Consider the following 18,152-nt stretch of genomic DNA (forward strand, 5'->3'; position numbering starts at 1 on the left):
GAAAAAAGGGGGGGGGGGGGGATTTGGGGTGATTGAGGTAAATAGAAGAATAGAAAAAGGAAAAGGAAAAGGAAGAAAGGTGAAAGGGAAGGAAGAGCCGGCAGATCTGCTGAGTTCTGGTATCACTCACTGAAAAGGTCACATCTTCGATTGGTTAACTGTTTCTGAGTGGCTGATGCAGAACAAGCACTGGTTCATAATGAGCATTTATTTCATTAATAAATCTGGCCTGAAAAAACACCAAATATAAGCTACACTTGTCTAAAATACAAACAAATAAATGGGAAAAGATATTTCTAAAAATCAACATCTCAACAGCAAAAGTGTTCTTGAGACACAGGGAATATTGTCACAGGAATATTGTCACAGGAAGTGATGTAAGGAAGTGTTTCTTGTCAAAGCTCCAAACTGAGCCTGGTACTTGACAGACATTTTAAAACTCCACTGTCAATCTTTGTGCTGCATTAATTTATTTGTGGGACGTGAAATATTCAGAGAAAAAGGTAGCTCTGTGCAAAATGAATGAACAGCTTAATTAACAAGCAGACAAATTGGAATCAATAAATGCCTAAAGAGACAGGAAACTAAGTTGTATTTTTTTTTTCTTGTGGCTTGTTTTGTTCTTTTTCTATTATCTTATTTTCCCATTCCCTTTGAATCTGAATGACATTATTTGAACCAGCCCCATGGACCAGCCTGACTCTGGGACTCGCTGGAGCAGACCAAATTTGTTTGTCTCTATGTTTGTTTCTCTCATTGTTTGTCTTTATACATATTTCTGTTGATGACCTTCTCAAGTGTTTCTCTGACTCTGGCAATTTTCTGCCTGGTCACCCCTCATGTGTCTCTCTGTTTATCTGCTGTCATAACACAACTGATTTACATACATTTACAGAGCCAGGAAGTGAAAGCAGAGGCTTCACTTTACTTTGAGGGGAAAATAGTTTGTGTTTCTGTTTACACACACAAAGAAAGTGTGTTTCTGTCTTTTCACCTGTGACAGATTCATAGATGCCTTGAATTTCAACAGATATTAAATGAAGTCAGGTTTCAGAAACATGACAAATGACTCTCAGAAGCTAACCAATGACACAAAGGCAACTTTTTCAGTCAGTGGAGATGCGCAGTATTCCTTTGAACAGGGCCTACTCATTCATTCATTCATTTTCTACCGCTCAAACTCAGGCCTACAGACAATTTAGAGTCAACATTTAAACTAATCATGATGTCTTTGGATATTGGGTGGAAACCCATGCATGGATGGAGAGAAAATGCAAATTCCTAAAGGCCTCAGGCCTGGGAATCAAGCCCGCAACCTTCTTATTGTAAAGACTGGCAAATTGAAACAAAGTCAAGGCAATAGGAGGTAAATGTTAGAAGACACAACTGCTGCTGTGTAAAAGTATATGTATGTGCACAACTCCAAAATGTTTTATATCCAATGACAGAGCAAGAGAGACATCTGAACATCCATCTTTCACAAAGCTCAAAGCTCCTGTCCTGTCCATGTCAGCGGGGTAATGCAAAATTTTGATACACATACAAAGTATCCAGGTAACTATGATAGCATGTGCAACAAAACGAGCATAGTGCATGAGAAGAAAATAATAGAGGAGAAAAGAAACATTTATAGCCAAATACCTCTCAAAACAGAATGGGGATTACGTTAACATGTTACCCCCATTTATACAATTACACACACATGCATGCGGAAACACACACAAAATGAAAAAAATGCTGGCATATATGTGCACTTGGATGTTCTTTGATAATTACATACAGTCTTCAACAGAGATGGTGGATTTGAAGGCACACACACAAAGCTGATGTGAGGTTGGTTGGGTGAAACAATAGTTAATTTGTGTTCAGTTGTTTGTTTTGTCTTTGGTTGTGTGAAAGCATGAGAAACACAGACTTTGATGTTTACTGGTGAAGTGTGAAAGCTTGTCATCTCATAGATGGATGTGGGTTCTCATGCAATACAACTTTTGGGACAGTAGCTGCTATTAGCATACTCATTCCTCTGGCGTCATTTAAGTGAATTGTCCCAGTCTTCATCTGTTCCTCAGCATGGACTCTTCACCTACCTCCTCATTCAGCCTGCCATGCCACACCCCTCACCAGCTTACTCCTCACATCTGTCTTCACCCACCTGCAGCCCATCTCCATTGATCAAGCCCTGTTTAAAGACTCCAAGCTCAAATTCCCCCTGTTGCCAGAATGTTCTTTGCCATGCAAGACTTTCCAGCACTCTTCTGTCTAACTTCCCGGTACCCACTCAGCCTGTCGCCAACTCTCCAGGTTTGTCTGCTTCCTGGTAAATCATCTCTGCCTTCTGTCCTTGACCACAAGTTCTGCCTGTGCCTCTTTGATCCCTGGTTGTCTGTTGTGACCAGTTGTGTAGTTTACTTTATTGTAGTGGGTATACTGTTACACTTGTACTCATCCCTCCTAGATCAACGCCTCGCAGAGTGGCACCTGTCTCCAAGCAACACCTCATGGACACCATCACACTCACTAATGCACAGAGCAAGGAACCTTGACTCTGGTTATGTTATCAACATGTCAATGTATTCTAAGCATTTTTATGTGACTTACCTTTTAACTGCCAGTGACATTAACAATACACTTTAAATGAACTATAAAATAACTTCTTGTCCCTCCACTCTAATCAAGGATGCCTATTCTTAAATTCCCTGGCCTAATTTTCAGTCCACAAGGCTGGCCAGCTCTCATCTGTGTTATCATCTGAAAGAAGGAGATAATATAAACATCGTGTTTTGTTTATGACTGCACGCACACACACGCACAGAAAATATCTTGCTCCCTTTCTCTTCCATTGATCCACCACACCAACGTTGGTCAAGTTAGCTAGTTCTAGAGACTGATCCAATATTGATAGAACAAATAATTTTGCTGGGTTTGTCAAAGCCGAACAATTTTGTTGCTGTTGCTTAGCAACAGATCACCGGCCACAGCGACGGATGCCCCAAAAGTGAGTAACACAGAAGGGACCAAAGAGTTAAAGTGCAGTCACAAAATGATACTGTTGCGTATCATTGCGCAATTTTAAGAGGGTATGCGGAAATAACACATTTAAATGGTATAATGGTGCGAGTCATTAGCATCGCTATGCGACAATATGCCTTACTCTGAGTGTGTATGCATTAATAATAGTACATCTAATCATGTGTTGTACTAGATTTTGTTGCTGCTGAAGATTCATTTCTTTGTGTGTCTGTGAAAACATGTTATGCCGCATTTTTTTCCAATGGGTCTTTTGTTGGTCTTGTGTGTGTGTGTGTGTGTGTGTGTGTGTGTGCACCCTTGCACACTCGCCTGTGAAGTGTTGACTCGTCTCTCCTGGAAGGAGCAGTCACTGGCATCCTGTGTGCAGACATGTTGATATTTGCACCAATAACAGGGGAAGTTTCCATTCACACATGTCAGGCACCTGCAGTGAGGAGAAGATGGAGTACATTCATGCATTATTCTGAGAGTAAACCATTTTGGTTTAGCTTGAAATTCTCTGAGCTCAGCACCATCAACAGTCATTTCTACTACTATGGCTAATAAAACACAAAATCCTATTTCAACCTTAAAATAACATCTCAATCATAATCTTGTATTTGTAGCTCCGATCTTTTTGGGCATCGAGAATAATGTTTATTTCAACAGCAGAAGAATTTAGTTGCAGAATTGACAATATTGAACATCAACCACATCCACTATGACAAAAGCAAAATGTGCAGAATTATTTGAAAGACAAACACAGCCATCTACAAGAACTTCTTGAATTTTAAGTTGCTCACTAAAATACATACACCTGAATTGATCATAGATTAGGAACAATATCGTTGGGAAGAAGGTTGATGATTGTTTTTATTATCGTATCATCGGATCTTAGGCTGCACGTTTTGGAAACTCAAGTGAAGAGAGGGGCTGAGCTATCAACTGGTCACCATTTGATGGTGAATTAAGTTAAGTGGTGGGGGAAACCTTTGGACAGACTTGGTGAGCTCAGACGTGCAGTGCGGGTGGACTGGGAATGTTTGGAGGAGCCCCCTGTCCGGAGGCATTAACCTCCCACCTCTGGCAGAGCTTTTCTGACATCCCTGTGGAGGCTTGGGACATTGAGCTCGAGTGGCCGATATTCAAATCCTCCATTGCCAAAGCTGCAGTAGAGAACTGTGGTCTGAAGGTCCTGGGGCGGGACCTCGGATCCTCAGACACCATGGTGGACACTGGTGGTCAGGGAAGCAGTCCAACTGAAGAAGAAGGCGCTCTGGGGTATGTTATCTCGGGGGACTCCGGAGGCAGGTGGAGGGTACCAGTGGGACATGAGAAGAATTTTTGTTTGGCACCTGGAGAAGGCATATGACCAGGTCCCTCAGGAGTTTATGTGCGGGGTGCTGCAGGAGCACAGGGTGAGGGGTCACTATAAGGGCCATCAAATCTCCGTATGCCCGAAGCAAGAAATGTGCGCGGGCATTCAGCGGTAAGTCAGACCTGTTTCAAGTCAGGGTTGGCCTCCACCAGGGCTGTGCCATGTCATCAATCCTGTTTGTGATTTTCCTGGACAGGATTGCTAGGGGCTGCCGAGGAGAAGAGGGGTTGCAGTTTTGGGGGCTCAGGATCACATTGCTGGTTTTTGCAGACAATGTGATCCTCTTTGGCACCATCAGTCTGTGACCTTCAGGTCAGTCTTCATTCCTATCCTTACCTATGGTCATGAGAACTGGATCATGACCGAAAGAACGCGATCACGGGTACAAGCAACTTTACATTGAGAGGATCCAGTGTTTTTTTTGCTCATCTTCAGAGTAAATATATGCACATTCAAACTGACACTTCCACACGAAATCAAGGTTCAAGGCAACCAGAAAAATGTAAAATTGCAAAGGTTAGTTTGAGTTACTTTTGGTGGGAACTTAATTTGAGTGTGAATAACCAAAGTATTATTGAGAAACAGTCATTCATCTCTCTCCATGTGTTCTCTACAAACCTTTTAAATGCATGGTTCAAAATTCCTGAAGTGTTTTGACATCAGTGTGTTGTATTAAGCTTTCATTGTCAAGGTCTTCACTTGAATCCATACTATTGATATTTTAATTTCTGAAATGCAGTTATTGTCTTTCGTGACAGTGTGAGCTCAGCAGACAAATATCATTTGGCTGTTTGTTTACTTTAGCATGTGTGGAAGCCGAGGACAAGCAGTTGATGAAAATACATTTATATACTGTATATGTATTTTAAACTGACAGATGATGTATTATATACATCGGATAAAATAAGCATTGAACACGTCACCATTTTGCTCAGTAAATATATTCCTACAGATGCTACCCACCCCTGTCACAGTCCGGGCAACAAAAAGTGAAAGTGATTCAATGCCGCTCAAAACCACCACTAGTGGAGGACTGACATGTCAGCTGTTTCAAAACAGAGGTAATTTTCCAAGTTGTTGAATGACGTGCTTCAAGTAAATCTCTGTTTTCTTACAACATTGCAGCACTTGAAACTATGATGAACCATGATCCTGCAGTTTTTCAAAACTGGTAGAAATCATGTGTAAAACTTTGGGAAAGATTAAAAAAAAAAAAAAATACTTGGAATTGTTTAAGTGATATTTATTTTCATGGCATTTCAATACAGCAGGGTCCTACTGATAGGAGAGAAAAAGTTAGACACAGAGCCTCAGGTGGAAACTACACAAAAGAATAGACAGACAAACTTGGAAAAAAACAAAAGCAAAAACTAAAAACTAAACATTATCTACAGCAGGTAAAATAAGTATTGAACATGTCACCATTTTTCTCAGTAAATATATTTCTCAAGGTGCCGCTGACATGAAATTTACACCAGTTGTTGGTAACAACCCATGCAACCCACACATGCAAGGAAATCAAACCCAGATGTCCATAAATTATGTGTAATAAAATGGAATAACAATTAAGATCTGGATCCAAGATGTTGAACAAAGACTCAGGTTGCGATAAAGAGAAAACAGGATTTACTGCAGGCACAGAGGTCAGGCAGAAGTGAATCCAGTGCAGGGGAAGCCAGGTAAAGGGGGGTGTGCAGAGAGTCCAAACCGGAGTCTAGAGCAAAGGTTTGGAGAGTACAAGGGGGCAGTTGAGAGCAGGGGACAGACACTTGAGAGCTGGGGCGGTGTGGAGTAGACAGGCAGGTGAGCTAAAAAAACGGAAGGCAAAAGACAAAAACTTTCTTCCAGCCTGCGTGAGCCACAGGTCTATATTGCATAGGTAAACTGACGATCTAGCAAGGAGTGGTGTGCAAGACCAGTCCTAAAATACTGTGAGTGCAGGCTCGAAGGTTGATTGCTGACAGGTGTGCAGATGGCTGATGATGGTGTGTAGACTGCTGAGGAGACACTCCGACTCCGCCTGGCTTGAAGCCAACCTCCAATGGGGATGAAGGAAACTAAAAGACAACACAAAAAATCTACTACCACAAAAGGGGAGTGACAAAAAGAGGGGGAAAAAAAACACAGGGACCATGACAGTAACCCTCCCCTAATGGGTCGCTCCTGGCAACCCCCAGGCTTATCTGGACGAGCTGCATGAAAATCCCTCAAAAAGGTCTGGTCCAAAATGAAGGAGTGAGGTACCCAGGCCCTGTTCGCAGGCCCATAACCCTCCCAGTCGACAAAATACTGAAGACCTGGTCCAATGCCTGGTTAGCTCTCTCTATCTGTACATTAGTCTGTGGTTGAAAACCAGATGTTGATGGCAGTTTTGGCAGGGCAATGAAGTGTGCAGCTTTATAGAAACGATCAATGATGGTGAGAGTGACAGTGTTCCCTTGGGAAGGGGGCAGGCCAGAGACAAAATCAAGAGCAATGTGAGACCAGGGTCTTCCAAGCATGGGCAGCAGACGAAGGAGGTCAGAGGGGACAGAGTTGGAGGCCTTTGCACGGCGCACACCTCACAGGCTTGAACAAAGGACTTTGTGTCTTTATCCATGTGGTCCACCAAAAATGGCGTTTGAGCAGGGATAAAGTGTGGTTTATTCCAGGGTGACAAGCAAGTTTATTAGCATGTACCCATTGCAAAACCTAGGACCGGGCAGTGTCTGGAACAAACTGACAATCTGGGGGTCCATCTCCACGGTTGGTTACGGAGACCTTCCTGGATATGAGACTCTCTCCCAGGAGATGGGGCCAACCACACAGGATGGAGGAAGACTGGACTCAGGGTTTGTGGGTATCTCATTTGTGGAAAACTGTTGAGAGAGGGCATCAGGTTTGATGTTCCAGAAGAAGTTTTTAAGGTCAGTCCAAACCAAAAAAAGGAACCTGCACCCCCTCCAACCAATGCTGCCATTCCCACAGAGCCAGCTTAACAGCCAACAATTCTCGGTTTCCAACATTATAGTTCCTTTCTGCAGGGGACAGGCACAGAGGTCAGGCAGAAGTGAATGCAGTGCAGGGGAAGCCAGGTAAAGGGGGGTGTGCTGAGAGTCAAAACCAGAGTGTAGAGCAGAGGTTCAGAGAGTCCAAAGTGACAGTTGAGAGCAGGGGGGAGACGCTGGAGAACTGGGACGGCGTGGAGTTGCTGAGGATGGTTGTTGGAGACTGGGATTCTGTGTGCAGACAGGCAGGTGAGCAAAAAAAAACGGAAGGCAAAAGACAAAAATGTTCTCATACTCTGCATGTGTCGCAGGTCTATAACACATAGGTAAACTGACAATTTGGCAAAGAGTGGAGTGCAAGACCAGTCCTAAAATACTGTGAGCGCAGGCTTGAAGGTTGATTGGTGGCAGCTGTGTAGACTGCTGAGGAGACTCTCCGACTCCACCTGGCTTGAGGCCAACCCCCAATGGGGAAGAGGGAAAATAAAAGACAACACATAATATCTACTCCCACAAAAGGGGAGTGAGACAAAGAGGAAAACCAAAAAAAAAAAAAGGAAAACAGGAACCCTGACAAAACTGGCCCAACCAGGTGATCCTTGCAAGATCTGTGACAGAGGAGTCAAAAGAATTATCAGAGGAGTTATCCAAGAGCCAAGGACCACTTGTGGAGAGCTCCAGGAAGAACTGAAATTAGCAGGTACAATTATTTCAAGGAACACAATAGTAATGCACCCAAAAGTCATGGCCTGTTTGTACACTCACCACGCAAGACTCAAGTACTGAAGAAAAAACACACTGAAACTCGTTTAAACTTTGCTGCGCAACATTCAGACTAACCTATCAAATACTGGGATATACTGGTCAGATGAGAGCAAAATTGATATCTTTGAATGCCATAATTCACACCATGTTTGGAGGTCAAATGGCACAGCACATCACCTCAAAAACACCATACCAACAGTGAAGTTTGGAAGTGGGAACATCATGGTGTAAAAGTGCCACAAAATGTCAGATGGATTCATAAAGAGGGCCAAATTAGGTTTGAATTCAGGATTTAAATTTAGGAATTTGTAAAATGATGTTTCGAAGCTGCTAAATGTATTTGTGTTTCTCATGGTAAATTTTCCTTCATTTGAAGGCAGCTTGTTACACAGCAGTGATTCAGTCTACTTTCAGTGCAGGGAAACTTTCCAGCTGTCAGGGAAAAGAAAAATTACTTGTTTGGCCGGAGAGGATTTTTTAAGAGTGATTTGAAAGGAAAAATAAATCACAATGGGAGTGTCACTGACAAATAAGCTCTGCCAAGTCTGGTCCAAAAACAGCCTACTAATGAACCACCATGGGGTTTGAGACAAGGTCCTGCAAACCAGATGGACAACTGCTTGGATTCCAGGGCATGATGCTGCTGGAGAAACTGGCTTTAAATTGGATTTCATTCTCACCCTTAAATTGTCTTTCTTCCTCTGTCCTTGGCTCATTCAAATTTTGGAGGGTCAGCTCCTAAATCTTCTGTACTGGAACAACATCTTACTGTTAGCATGGACTAAGCTTGTCAGGAAGGGCAAAATTTCAAACTCGGCAGAGACTTTAATTAAAATTTCTTTCATGAATGTTTGTGAAACAAAGGTATATGGAAGGTGTGAAGTAGCTCCATTGTCAACTTCAAATTGGACTGAGGTTGTTGTTATTATTGTTGTTAATCGAGCTGGTAAGCCAGTTTCTCCTCACTTTTGTGTTTATTGATTTCTTGTTGCATGGATCGGTTATTGGACATTCAGAGGGTGTTCCTACACATACTCATGTCTGCAATGCAATGATACACTGACTGTGAGCCCCTTTAACACAGCAGGGTTCATTTGGGTCACCTGGGCAGCAATGACTCAAGGTGACAATGCCTGGGACAACTGGCTTGGGTAAGTAACTGCTCAAATCAAATCAAATCATGAAATATATTTCTATAGCGCCAAATCACAAGTTACATTAAGGCACTTTACATCTAGAGCAGGTGTAGGGGAAGGACAGGGTCTAGCGGCCTTGTCTCTGTTCAATATGGGAGTCAGTTCATTTTGTCTATTACATTGTTAGTAGGGATTTGGATGATAGTGATCTAATATTCAATTGTTCACTTGAAACTTTTAGATCCGAATTGGTGGCAGTTTTAATTTCAATTAGATTTTCATTTTTGGCTAGTCTTCTGTGTACTTGTGGTTTAATCGGGGATCGGGGGACAGACTCAGTTTCTGTGGACATAGTTTTTATTCCATTCTGGGCAGGCAACCACTCTGACTGAGCTGCAGAGAAGAGTGTTAAACTGCATCTCTGCTTCCTGGTCTGGAATTTCATGGTTTCAACTAGTAACTAGTAACTCTCCACGGTGGGATGGATGCCCATCTCCCCTAATCAGACCAGGTCTCCCTGACAAAGTCTTCCAGTTATCTTTGTACAGTAGTGCACGTTGTGTTCTGGACACCATCTCAACAACCAGCAGTGAAATGACAACATGCATTTACTAGCAATTTCAGATAAGACTGGATGTCTCACGCTTTGGTCCCAGGGATGCACTGAACTATTCCCGCTATTGTTGCTATTTTCGAATCGACTCGACTCGAGTCTGTTTCTCAGCTGAGTGCTGAGTAGAGAGAACCTTTTGGAAACAGGAAATGGATGGTGGTGACCGTGGACCGCTGCCTCATGTCATCCTGCAGGTGGTGACTTATCGCCATCCCATGTACCTGCAACGCCTGCTGCTCCCTTATCCTCATGCATTCCATACTGCAGCTCATCTCCATGAACTTTGTGCAGCATCATGTTTCTGCCTACGCCTGTTTTGAATAACCTCCTCTCCCGCTCTCATTCTCACCCTACGCCACCCTCCCACCGTGCATCTCTCGCTCTCGTTCTTGCTCTCTCTCTTTTTCTCCTACTCTCAACCCAACCCGTCGAGGCAGCTGGCCGCACCCCCCGAGCCTGGTTCTGCCTGAGGTTTGTGCCTCTTAAAGAAAGTTTTTCCTTGCCACTGTCACCAAGTGCTTGTTCATTAGGGGATCTGTTGGATCTCCTTAAATCATTTGTTTGGTCTAGACCTGCTCTATATGTAAAGTGCCTTGATGTAACTTTGTTATGATTTGACACTAAATAAATCTGATTTGATTTGATGTCAGTCAGTTGACAGTCACTCGGTCACCCTGACTAGGGCCCAGCTGCTCACTAACTGCTGGGGGGTAAGTTAGCTGCTGCAGGAGCTCCAGGTTGGCCTGGACAGGGGTCCGACTAGCTACACTAGCATAAGTTGGACTTGCTAGGTGCAGAACCACACCACGCCTCCAACTCATTATGTCTTCATTTCTTTGAACAACTTTCATTGAAGACATTTTCCACTATGACTAAAATAGGTAGCAAAGTGACTAAACAGGAAACTCTCAGAGCAGTAGAAAGTGAGAGCAGAAGCAGAAACAGGAGAAGGAGAATGAAGAGAGAGAGATGGACAGCGAGAGGCCATTGCTATTTGTTAAGTTTGCAGAGATGATTCAGAAATCAATTAAAACTAATTGCTTTACTAACTGTGAGTTCAGTGAAAATTAACTGTCAGTAAGTTTGAGTGAATGGCCAATTTAAACCACAGAACCCACAGAGATAGGTGACATGAAGTCAAACAGCACCACCAGTGTTCGGAAAAGACATAACACACTTATCACCAAAGAATTTACTCTGCTGCAATGTGGTTAATCAATTCCCCTGCAATTTAACAAGACCCAGGTACTGAAACCAGTCAAATTTCTTTCATCTTTTCAAACCATGCGAGGCTGGATCAATGGAACAAAGCTGTTCATATGTTAACAACAGACCTCCCCAAACATAATTGAGAGAAATGAACGATCATATGCCTGTGTAATTCTTTCCATTGTGGAAAAAGTCACAGATAATGCTGCAATTATTTCCTAATTAAGAGATTTATCATTTATCTGTTGTTCACTAAAACATGTTGTTATGGTCTCCGGGGTGACAGTTCTTTTCATTTTCTTGTTTTATTGTGGTGCAATCACTTATTTGTGCAGCAATCAAGGCCGATTGGGTTAGGGTTAGGGTTATGTACCCATCCGGGGGGAGTCTCCTCCCTGGGCCACACCTCCACACCACCCATCCGTGTGGCGCCCAATCATTCCCGTTTGTGGCTGGCCTTCCACTTCTGCCATTACAGGTCCCACCCGCCAATCGCAAGCTTGCCCAAGCTTGCCGTTGTGTGGTGGGCCAATGACTGGTGGCCTTACTGGGCCTGGGTGAAGGGCCCGGTCCAGGCGTGGGGTGTGGGCAGGCGTCAGCCTCACCGGTGCATGGCGGGGCCCTTGCTGGGGGTCAGGCCGGGGATGCTCTTTGCCCCTTGGCTTAGCCTGTTCTATGTGGGATGTGTAGGATGTGCCCGACAGGCCTGGGGTCCTTTGGTTCCTTTGTCTCTGGACTGCCTGTGCTCTGGGGGTTGCTGGGGGCCCTGGTGGCTGGGTCCTGGCATGCCTGCTATCCCAGGCAGGGGATTGTGTTGTTATAGTCTCCTGCATCCACTAGTCATCTACTCACAGCATTCACTGACAAACTGTAGCATGCATTTTTACACACGTACACACATATATACAATACGAGATGCACATATTGTATGGAAAACCCTGCTCTCACGGTTTATGTTGATATTGTTCTTGCTGTTGTTGTCGTTTCTGTGTGCCCATCTTCCCCATGTTAGCAGTGTTGCTGCTGTTTTTGTACCCCCCCTCCTGTCCTGCCTCGGTGTGTGTCTCTCTGTGATTCATTACCATGTGTGATAGTTAACTGGAGGTTATCTTAGTTTTGGTGAGTAATCAGATTGATTTATGTTAACTTGTATGAGGCACTAGATCTGGGTAAACATTAGGTTTAGTTTATGGTTGATTTTCAAACTCCTGGCCCGCCACCACACACAGGTAACTTGAATGTCTGGATCACACTAGCATTTATGGGTGGCTGTTAGAATGTGTTTAAAGAAAGCAGGGTCTTGTTTTGTTGGTTTTATGATTTGGCACCACCTGCAGCCCTTCTCCTTTGTTCTCTGCCTCACATGATTTTTCTGTGTATTGTTTGTGTATTTGGTATTCCAGTTTCAGACCAGCTTCAGGCTGGTGAGGGACAATCTTACCATTCCATTTGGTTATACGGAAGATGTCCCTCGACATCTATGGGGTGGAACACATGTCCAGCCGTGTACCATTCAAAAGCATTAAGCTTATATACCTAATCTGCACTTGAAGCAGCTGTAATATATAATTCTGATTCAGACCTCTCCTCTATCTCCCACAAATCTTTCTTTGGTTAGATGACAGATAAGACCGACTGTCCTATGTAATCTATAACTCCCCACCCTTTGTGTTTTAATCAGCAAGGTAGCAACAAAAAGATACATATATCATTAAAGTCTGCTCCTGATAAGTCAGATAAGAATTTTAGACTCTCATCAAGGGACTGAGTCATGAGTGCATTTCAACACTGAGTTTAATCAGAGCAGATCACATAAACTGAAAATAGGGCCAACAACTATTGCTACAAAATCTACTAATGGATGCATCTCTAAGAAGAGGATGGCTGGTCTCTGAAACAGTAAAGGGGCAGCTTGAGCTGAGAGCTATTTGTAGGGTCTGGAACGTGGGCTGCTCCCCCCAATGAGTGCTTCTTTTCACTGTATAGATTTCCGTTCTTTCATATTGTAATGGTCATGGTGGCCTGCGGTTGGATGCAAACCATTTAGCTGTGTGGGACACATTATTCCTAACAGGCACAATCTCTCTCTTGTTCAGTAACACTCTGCTTTTCCCTCTTCATGCCTCCTTCACTGTTTCCTTTTCCATGTCTGACTCTCATGGAATGTAACTTTTCCCCTTGTTCCACTCTTCCCTCCAGTGCTCTTCCTCCTGTTTGTTTCTCTTCCTCTCTTTAAAGATGAATCATTCCTCCATCTGCATGCTCAATTAAACTATTCCAAACCTCTTTCTTAATGCAAATTTCTAATATTGTGACAGTGAATGTAAATAGCAACCAATAGCGATGGCAACTCTGTCTCAGTGATGCTCCTCTTCACTTTGTGTGCACCTGTTTGTGTTTGTTATGGCCGAATGCTGCACCCATGAGGCGTGTTACATGACACTGTCTGGGCACTCTTGCAGGCTGCTCTTCTCATTCATCTGTGCCGATGATGTATGTCTGTGCATCCACTGTTGGGGCCAAGCATGCCTATGAGAACGCCCTTATCTGATGCTGAACACTGAAACTCCTGTGCCTTGGCTTCCCGCATGTTGGTTCAAAGATTTGGTGGTGAAAGTCAACTGCAGAAGAGAGGGGAGGGAATAATATTTGAGTTTATGTTACCGCTGCTGCTATAATAACTGCACTTTAGTTGTACAGTCCTGCAGAGTCCCGAGGGTGCAAGCAAAGCCAACGTCAAAGGCTTAACAGCATTTGCCTCTTTATGCAACCACAGGAGGATGGCAAGATGGCTGGGGCGCAGAGCATAAACACACAAACACACATAGAATGAGAGACCACTTAGGTGTTCACACATATCCATGAAAATCCCGGTTCTAACGTGTGAACCAAAAAGTCCACAAGCATGTCCACATACACACATTCATAAAATTAATCAGAGCCATTGATCTAGGCCTGAAGGCCCTGAGAAGTGGCTCAGGTGAGCACTCTCTCTCCAAGCCTCTCCATTATGGTCTTCTCCACACAGGCAGATCGGCTTCAGCTAATTAACAGCCTATTACAATTTAGATATATGCAGGGTCAAGCACAGAGTACAGGCAAAATTAGCTTCTTTAAAAGCCAAGAAAGGGGAGGAAAAGTGGGGAAAGGCAAAGGAATTAAGGGGCTAAGAGTAGTCAAGTGGTGAGGGGAATAGGTAATGTGAGGAATAGGAGTAGAGAAAGGTAAGATGAGGTGGGAAGGTACAAAAGGAAACAAAGGCCAAGGGAGGGAGGATAGTTGCCTGAAAGACAGCAACAACAGGACAAGTGCACTTCACACTGCTAATTCCAAATTTCTTCTCACTCTGGTTTTTCACTCCTGTTAGTGTTACAGGAACTTTACCAGCCCTTGTCCATAAAAACTGATGGGTGCTTTCTGTTCGCAGAACAGAGGAAACCTTTGGTTCTTCAGATGTATTTCAATGCATTTATTTAAAAGAAAACACAAACAAAATGTCCAGTTAGCCTTCGGTGTGTGTGACAAAAAAGAAAAAGAAAAACATTCTGTAGATGTATTTATTAGTATTCAAGATACCCTTATTCTTATCTTAGGATGTTTGCAATGACATGAACATTACAGGAAGAAGAAACAATGTCATTCATCTAAACTTGACAAAAAGAAAAGAAATCCACTTTCACTGCGGCATGGACTTTTTTTTGTTTTTTGTTTTTTTTTTCTTTCCTTTTCCTTTCTTTTCTTTTTGGCCTGTATCAACTTGGTGGCCAAAACTGAGATGAGTCTGCGGCAGGTTGAACAGACCAGAGAGAGAGAGATTTCAGCTGAGCAGCCAAGAGTCATTTAGGGAATGACATTTTATTTTATTTGTTTTCATTTAACCTTCACTTAACAAGGCAGGTCACTTAAAGAATAACAGTCTTCCTCCATTGCAGCATGGCCTATCACTCGGCTTCCTCCCTGCTCTGTGTGGAAAAGTTCAGTCAATGGAATTACAAAACCAAACCGACATTTAGGCTGAACACATTGACGGAAATAGATAATTGCTGAGAGGAACCCAATTACAATTGCACTGTCTGTTAAAGTCCTGCCAGCAGCAATTTTTCTACTTGACAGTCTACTAAATATGTACTTTTGTCACTGTAATGTATGATTATGTCCTGGCTTTACATTGATGTCTGACTGACAGCCGCTATCAATGCAGTTGGCAACTTGGCGAGCAAGCACTAGAGTCAGTTTATCAAATTATCTTTCTGGATTTTGCCACTTTCAATGTACCTTAAGGAGACTTGCAAAGAAGCTTGTGCTGACACAAGCTTCTCTCCTCAAATTAAACTGAAACTTGTCGGTTTACCTCAACTCTCCCTCCAATCCCTCCCTCTTCCTGTCTTTGAAGTTGGATTATTGCTCTTCCTGCAGACTCTTTTAAACTGTTCAAAACCTCTTTTAAATGCAAAATTCTGATATTGTAGCTGAGCATGTAAATGGTTATGTAATTTGCGTTGCCATTCATTCTCGGTCATGAAAAAAGTCAGTAATGCTTTGATTTCATTTTCCAAAGATCCTTTAAATCTTTCACACATTTACTCTAAAATTGAACACAAATTACATGCACACCAAGAGCTTCCTGTGAGTGGGGGTCTGTAATTTTCTGCTAATGGGAAAAGATCCTGACAAAATTAACTTTTATGAGTTTCAGCTGAGAGTTGTTCGTACAGCCAGGAACATACCTTCCACATTCTTTAACATACAGTATCATACTGTAAGAATAACCTGCAGCACAGCAGATGTTTAAAAAATAGCTATGTCTATGATTAAGGACAATTTAAAGTAACCCCTCTTCCCAACAAACTTAAAAATGCATTCCTGTGTAAGTAAAAATAAACAACATTATGTGAAAACCAGCACCGAAAACTCCATCAGCCCTGCATTACTTATATTAGGAATAATTTGTTTCCAAGGAACATGACTGTAGTATTCCTCGAAAGCTCAGCTACCCCTCTCAGTCTTGCATGGTTGGAAGTCAGTTTATTGTTTCAGTCATCAATGATCTATTCTTTGCTTGAGGTTTAATCAAGTAATAGAAATAATAGAAATAATTGAAAGAGTTTGATTGTGTTGAATAATGAATTAGTACCGGTTGAACACTCTCAGAAGATATTTTCAGACCAATATTTTACCACTATTGGTTTGGGGAAAGAACTACAGTCACAACTTTCCACCTGCAACTTGCTGAGTGTGACTGAAAGAGCACTCAGGATGTTGTGGTATTGCACAATGTTTTCATTTGAAGATATTCTTTAAAACAGACAACTGGGTTCAAGACACAAGAATTAATCAGTCACTTAATCAGCCCAGTATAAAAAAAACTTTGATTTCTTCTCTCTATGTGTTATACTCCTGAGTGTGAGTGGTTGTGTGTCATTGTCTGTCTGTGTTGGCCTTGCGATGGACTGGTGACCTGTCCAGGGTGTACCCTGCCCTCACCTGGTGTGCGCTGGGATGGGATTCATAAGAAGTTGAAGATGAGTGAATGAATTAATTAATGTCTTACACTCTCTACACACTTAGATTTTCAATCACTGGTAGTGCTGTTTAACTTTGTGTCACCTATCACTGTGTGTTTATCATCTATGGGTATCTGTGGTTTAAATTGGCCATTCACTCAAGCTTAGTGACAGTTAACTTTCATTCAGCTCACAGTCGGTTAAACATTTAGTTTTCACTAATTACTAAATCACTCAGGTGATTTCTTAGCTCTGCTAACTTAGCTTAGCAATTAGCAATGACCTCACACTCTCCATCTCTCACCTATTTCTCATTATCTCACGTCTGCTCTCACTTTCCTCTGCTCTGCGTGCTTCATGTTCATTTACTCCTCTGCCTCCCTAATGCAGGTTGTTGATATGGAGGAGAGAGTTCATGAGTTGGAGGCGCTGCTCTGTACCATAGTCCAACTTATGCTAGTGTAGCTAGCCAGACCCTTGTAGTTGGTGCGGGCTGACTTGGAGCAGCTACTGCAGCAGCTCAGAGAATTACTTACCCCGCAGCAGTTCCTGAGCAGGGGTCTAGTCAGGGCAGCTGGGTGACTGTCCAAGACAAGATGTATAGCTGTAGGCAGCAGCCCCTGGTTCACCATCGACCAGTTCACGTTTCTAACAGGTTTTCTCTACTCAGCGACACACCTGCTGAGAAACCAACTCTAGTTATAGGCGATTCTACTCTGAGGAACGTGAAATCAGTGACATACAGCAGTTAAGTGGATCCCGGGGGCCAGAGCAGGTGACATTCAGTCTCTGGCTAAGAAAATGCGTAAATATGGTTAAGTGGTAATTCACGTCGGCAGTATGCCATTCGGAATTCACAAAGATAAAAGTGGAGTCGATGTGTAATTTCGCCTAAACGATTTGGACATCACAGTTTTCTCTGGACCCCTGCCCAATCTGATGGGCGGAGGTCTAGAGAAGATGGGGTGATGACATGTATGAACGCATGTCGTCATTTTATCGCTGGATGGAAAGACTGGAAGACTTTCTGGAGGGGCTGGTCTGATTAGGAGAGATGACATTCATCCCACCATGAAAGGGGCCCTTTGGCATAATCAAGAATCTGACTGAATTTACTAGTAAAATTAAAACCATGACATTCCCAAGTCCAGAAGGCACACTCTAACACTCTTTTCTCCGCCTTAGTCAGAGCAGTAGCCTCCCAAGAATAGAATAGAATCGATGTCTATAGAAACTGTGTCTGTCCCCCAAACTCCTAAATTTAGTAGATCTATTAAACCAAAAGTAAACAGAAGAGGAGTTAAAAATAAGAACTTAACTGAAATATAAACTAACACCAATTCGGATCTAAATATAATTTACATGTGGAGTATTGAATATTAGATCACCATCATTCAAAGCTGGTAATTAATGATTTGATCACTGTTCATATTATGGATTTATTCTGTATTACTGACCTGGCTTAAACATAAATATGTAAATGTAAATATATGTACTATAATAGTAGAGGCGGCTGCAATATTTCATTCTATCTTATAAATCAATCCTAGA

At 42.7% G+C, this 18,152-nt stretch overlaps 1 protein-coding gene across 1 annotated transcript in view; it reads right to left on the minus strand.

Annotated features, from left to right (window-relative positions):
- LOC115045717 (plexin-A1-like) overlaps nucleotides 1–18,152 on the minus strand; it is a 229,084-nt gene that overhangs the window by 102,663 nt on the left and 108,269 nt on the right. The window contains exon 8 of the mRNA XM_029505519.1: nucleotides 3,340–3,454. Within this exon, the coding sequence (XP_029361379.1) occupies nucleotides 3,340–3,454 (115 nt within the window). The remainder of the gene's footprint in view (nucleotides 1–3,339; nucleotides 3,455–18,152) is intronic.

Source organism: Echeneis naucrates, chromosome 7 (assembly GCF_900963305.1).
Source record: "Echeneis naucrates chromosome 7, fEcheNa1.1, whole genome shotgun sequence".
NCBI classification, from domain to species: Eukaryota; Metazoa; Chordata; class Actinopteri; order Carangiformes; family Echeneidae; genus Echeneis; species Echeneis naucrates.